Raw genomic sequence first — 6,000 nt, forward strand, 5'->3', positions numbered from 1 at the left:
GAGATGTGACCTCACTCTATGACTCTTGGTTTTTTCTAGTACAGGGATTGGCCAACTATGACCTGTGGGCCAAATCCTGATTTTGTGTGGCCTGCTAGCTAAGAATGACTTTTAAATTTTTAAAGCTTACAGACCATAGGAAGCCAAGTGGTAAGTTGGATTTGGAACTCAAGACATCATTTTCTGACCTCTGATCCAGTCCTGTCAAAACATTATTTCTAAGCAGTCTGTCCAAACTGAGGCAGAGACATTATACAAACAATTAAAGTAATTTGCATGCCAGAGCCAGTGGTTAGAAATCCCTAATCCTCAATGCTTTCAGGGCCAGTACAGGATCAGGGTAACTACAGGCTCCTAAAGCAGCTCATTCTTATGATTTTAAAATTTTTTCACTTTTGTGATGCTATGAGGTCACATATAAAGTTTTGTCATAATAGATGCTGACCACAATATCTGATGTTATCTGAGACTAATAATAAAGACTGTTCTCATCTTCAATTTATTATCTCCTTGAGGAAAATGACTCATAGAAGGTCTGAATCATCATTCTCTCCACAAAGGCAGTACTGAGGTTGTGGACAGTGCATCACCATAAACTAAGTGTAAGGCAAGAGTGGTCAAGGCTGTAGCTGTGGGCCTTACAAATGTGGAGATGGATTTCTTCTGATCTCTTATAAGGTCTAACCATATCACCTTCCTCTTCAAAAACTTTTAGTGGTCCCCTTATGCATAAAGTATAGACTCCCTATCCAAGTATTTACATCCTTCTCACCCTCCTCTCAATCTAGCTCTAATGTTATTTCCCTTTATAGCCCTTCCTTCACTCTACATTCCAGCCAGATTGTCATTGGCTATTCTTTAATGTCCTCTTTCAGGTTCCTACCTCTATATATTCAGGAAACTGTCCTCCATAACTTGAATACACTTGTCCCTCATCTCTGCTTTCAAAGCCCAATCCAGGTACCACCTCCTATTTTTTTCTGTTTTTTTTAATTTGTAACCCCAATTCTTAGCATAATGTTTTGCACTTAATAGTTGCTTTAATAAATGTTTATTGACTGATTGTCCTCCTCCATAATGACTTTCTTGGTCCCTGTAGATGAAAGCAATACCTTCCTCCTTGAATGTACCTCAAATACGTTGCCTGGGTTTCTCCATTGTCCATACACACACACACACATAATATATATACACATATACATATATATATAATATATATACATATATACACACACACACATATATATATAAAATATTTTCCCAGTATCTACTACTGTGACCTCTTTTTACCTATATGTCATATATGCATATATGCAAGATACAGCTTTATTTAAAGGTGGCATGAAGTGTTTGATTTTGATTTAACTTTGGGCTGCAGCAGTGTGCTGGACATGAGGCCCTCTTAAGTACTACTGAGAAATGAGCTGTGAAGAGGAATAGGTCCTGGGCAACAGATACTATACCTTATGCTGTTGGTGCCTGTCCAGTAGGGCTTCCCCACCTGCCACATCTGTTGGCAGCTCATCTGCATTGATAAGGGCTGTTTTCTCTACCATCCAGCCAGTGAGTTCATCAAAGTCAGACAAGAAACGCTGGTACCTAAGATAAGGAGAGGGCAAAGGAGCAGGGGAGGAGAAAGACAGTCAGTCTACCTAGCTAATTAGGGCCCCTGGGAAGAGGAAAAATAACCAATGTGCTTCAATTTCCACAAAAGGCATGTAATTCTACAGACTTCCTGATTGGAGGGTTTTGGAATACTAAAACAGAAAGTTAAAAGATGATATAATATATTCTCTGCCCCTGAGGATCAAAGCTCAAGGAATCAGATCTTCCTTCAACTCAAAGAAAACATTTGCTCAGTGAAGATTAATTGTACTTTTCATAAGGAAAAAAAAATCAGAAACTTCAAGTGACTAACTCAAGGTCATATAAAAAGGCAAAAGCAAAAATCTCATTGGCATGATTTTGATCTACATGTGAATTATCTACTTGGTGACTTGCCCATAACCCACATTTTAACTCAGGTACATATTTCCCTCTTGCCCTCCTTCCTCATTGAGTTGCTCTTTACTTCTCATAAAAGAACACAGTGCCTTGCTCAAAGATCCTCAAAAGTGTTGCTTATTTGCTTTATCTTTGCTCGGGTAACATAGGCTCATTTGCATTGTGGCCAAAGGAAAATATAGCAAGGTGAATCTATGCAAAATTCCTTCCAGAGCTAAATATAAATTATATTTTATTGTTCATTTCAAATAGCTTGCACTGAGATGACTTTGGAACCCTTGACTTTGTATTTATTCACTTTATATATATCATGTTCTCTATATTAGTTTAGAGTGTATTGGAGAACTGGCTTCTAGTCTTCATTCAATCACTAACTTTATGACTCAGAGAAAGTCATCTAAATTGACCTGCCTCACTTTCCTAATCTAAATATAGATAATATACATAGTATATATAATATATAATATAAGGGTTACTGTGATGATAAAATGCAAACCCTGTTTTGAAAGCATTTTACAAAATTAAAAGTACTTTATTATTATGAGGGATTACCATCATTCAGATTAATTTTGTTTAACAATATAGATTTTAATAATCATCTTCTGCTGTTTCAAGTAATTAGAAGTACCAATTTTCAGGATTGTTGCCAAGATGATGTAAATCAGAACACTTGCAAACTGTTTAACTACCTGGAATAAACCATAGGATCTTACAGCTAGGTCTAGAAAAGATCTCATGGATTCACTGGATAAGAGATTTAGGGTTTGAAGGAAGCTTACAAGTCAATGAGTACAATACCCTCATTTTATAAATGAGGAAGCTTGGGCTATCCTAGTTATAAGGACCAAAACTGACCTATATATGTACTTATATCTACAGAGGCAACTGAATACCTATACGTACATGTATGTGTGGAGTGGGTGTGTATAAAACACATAAAAATGTGTACCCATATATCCCTATACATATTTATCTACCTATTAATATAGGTATATAAATACTACAGTATAATTTGCATTCTTATAACTGGGATAGCCCTCTCTCTCTCTCTCTCTGTATATACATGCAAATGTATACTGTGTATATGTCTCTACATAAAATATTATATATAATTAACATATCTATGTGTATAAACAATGCATAAATGTGTTTATATACATTTATGTATATATACATACACATACATACATGTTATTTAGTTAAGAGAACCACTGAGGACAAAAGAAACTAATCCTGCTAACTTTGTGTAAGTCTACAGAGGGTTTACCTACACAAATTTATCCTCCCATCCAAGCAGCAGGTTGGAGATCCTCATTATAATTTTTACCCCTTTGTCTCTTTCATGTTTGAGTTAGACATGCTTACACCCTCACCCCACCCAACCTAGATCTGGAAGTGAAGAGGCCATGGGATGAGATTTTTCCTACCAGTATGAAGCCTGAAGCTTGGCATGTCTTTTGGTGGCTAGAGCCCTGATATGTGCCCAGTTAGAGGCTAAGTCTTCTTTCTTCTCCTGGATCTGAGGTGCATCTGAGGGGTGGGAAACCTGTAGCTTATCTGCCTTAGCACACAGCTCCTTCACCTATAAGATGAAAAACTGATTTCAGTACTCACCTAGAATCCCTTGTTATGGATGGTTATTTTCCTTCAATCAGCAACCAAATATCTGGTATCATAGACTTAGAGGTACAGTAGAAGGAACTTTTGAGATCATTTTATTCAACACCACTTCCCTCATTTTATAGATAAGGAAACTGAGGCCCAGAGTGAAGTGTCTTACCCAAATCTATGTAGGTAGTGAGTTCAAAGCTAGAATTTGAACCCAGTTTCCCGGGCTGCAAATTCAGTGCTCTTCCCAGATTCTGCCAGATGAAGTTTATGAGAGTGAGTATTCTAAATCAAAGCTTCAGGGTTTCCCAGTCACTGATAGTTTTCTTTTTATTTACTATGGAGGAACTGTGAATACATACTCCATTACACTCAATAGCATTCACTTTTTGTCTGTAGTCTAGAGATTCATTTCCTTTCCCCTAATTGGACATAGATATGAAGAGGGACAGTTATAAGGAGGGAGCGAAGGACCTAAACTCAGGAGCAGGGCCATGAAAGGGGAATGACAAGTGCGACTTTGTTTTGCTGAGTAAGGAGCTCTATATTAAACAACATTGGTGATTGTTGGGGTTGGAGAGTTATTAAGCAATTGAGCAATTCTCTATCCATCTGTGGTGATTTAGTTGCAGCTGGTCCTGGAGAAAGGTGCATGGTTAAGATAACATCTCAGTTTCAGAGCTCAGTCATTCCCGGTGCTTACCTTGTCCTCCATGACAGCCAAGTTCCTTTCCAGTCCCTTGTGACTATGGAATAGGGCTTCGGAGCTAACCAGGTCCTTGCCAAAGTCTTCCGAGGTGAGAAGAGGCTCCTTCTCCTTGATCCACTGAATGGCTTCAGCCACATCCCTACCAGACATATAGATAAGTTCCAGATTTGAGAGGGTTCAGGGGAACAGGGTAGCCAGGAGAACAGCATCAAAGCCAGAGAGCAACCAGTAGAGGGCATGATTGCCAAGATAGAACCCTGCCCTCCCTGGTTCTGGCCTATATGCTGAGCAGTAGTCATTGGGACTTTGGTCAGACAGTCTATGCAGTATCCCTGACCAGCACTAACATTAGTATAAATGTTTACAGGAGTCAAATTTTATATGAGTCAAAGCACGATTTCAACAATATCAACTGCCCTGCTTCAGAAAGTGTTCTTCCTGACTTGGTGGTCCATCTTTGAACTATTTTCATAAACTTCTTTTCTGGTTCCTGTCTTAGCCATTTGGACTTGGTTGCCCCATGAACTCTGGTTATATTAAGCAAAGCACTCCATTTACTCTCTCCTTTCAAAACTAGGATCCTTCCCTTTCCTCATGGCTTCACTTCCATGGGTCCTCTTCTTTGACTCCAGATCACCAACAACCATTAGAAATTTTGCAGGGGGGAGAGAGGGAGGGAGCAGGGATTCACCACCCAGCTGTTTTTCAAAAGGGAGTTGGGAGAGGGATGATACAGGAAGCAATCTCTTTAGGTTCATTTTTTTATTCTATCACTTAAGCTATAACTAACCGCCAGGAGGCTCATCTGTTAACATACTTTCTGACATGGGAATTCATCCTTTCTCAATGGCAAATGCTTCCCTTACAGAAAGGGAGGGAGTACTAAGGGTCCGTTATTTGGGCCATATATTCAAGGACATCCCTGAGTCTTCTTAAGGCTGTAAGGACTTCAGTTCTAAATCCTTCCCCATCCCCAATAATCCTTCTACCACCAACAGTTTAATACCTGCATCTCCTAACTATGATACTTATCACCACTGCACTAAGGTGCTCTTAATGAATTGATATAAAAGAATAAATTACATATTATGAAAGTTCCTAGCCTCGGAGGTCACACTACATTATTAGCCTTAAGAGACCCCGGAGTTAATGTATCAGTACCTGTAGAAACGCTGTAAGTCAGCAGCATCAGACAGAGTACCCCGCCTCTGGAGAGCTAACCCATGGAGACGTTGCCAGTTGGTATTTACTTCATCCTGTTTTGACTTGATTAGATCCAGTTGTGGGTGATCTTCCTTTGGGGAACAAAATAGTACAGAAGTTGTGGCATTACTGGAAGCAGATAAAGTCTAACACAAAGGGATTTTTTCTTCCCAGTATGCCATGAAAGTAGTCCAAACTCCTCTAACTGTGGAATTGTCCACACTAATCTGGTGTGAGAGAGCTCTCTCCTTTCCTCTTAGATTTGCTTTGAGTGGCATTTACAAAATTCTGCAGACTTTAATGCCAAAAATTTTATCCAGATGGAGTCTGACACTGATTTTTGTTTCAAACCTCTGCTCAGTTGATCTCCTGTAACGCTTAGTCTGGACAAAGAAACTTTCTAATAATCTCTCTCTCTCTCTCTCTCTCTCTCTCTCTCTCTCTCTCTCTCTCTCTCTCTCTCTCTCTCTCTCTCT

General features: G+C 39.1%; 1 protein-coding gene across 1 annotated transcript in view; it reads right to left on the bottom strand.

Moving 5' to 3' along the window:
- SPTA1 (spectrin alpha, erythrocytic 1) overlaps positions 1-6,000 on the bottom strand; it is a 98,330-nt gene that overhangs the window by 84,127 nt on the left and 8,203 nt on the right. The window contains exons 6-9 of the mRNA XM_069062813.1: positions 5,483-5,616; positions 4,316-4,460; positions 3,432-3,586; positions 1,464-1,599 (exon numbers count right to left, since the gene is read on the bottom strand). Coding sequence (XP_068918914.1) covers positions 1,464-1,599; positions 3,432-3,586; positions 4,316-4,460; positions 5,483-5,616 — 570 coding nt within the window. The remainder of the gene's footprint in view (positions 1-1,463; positions 1,600-3,431; positions 3,587-4,315; positions 4,461-5,482; positions 5,617-6,000) is intronic.

Source organism: Petaurus breviceps, unplaced genomic scaffold (assembly GCF_028583685.1).
Source record: "Petaurus breviceps papuanus isolate PSGF00001 unplaced genomic scaffold, PetGlider_PUasm1.0 90510, whole genome shotgun sequence".
NCBI classification, from domain to species: Eukaryota; Metazoa; Chordata; class Mammalia; order Diprotodontia; family Petauridae; genus Petaurus; species Petaurus breviceps.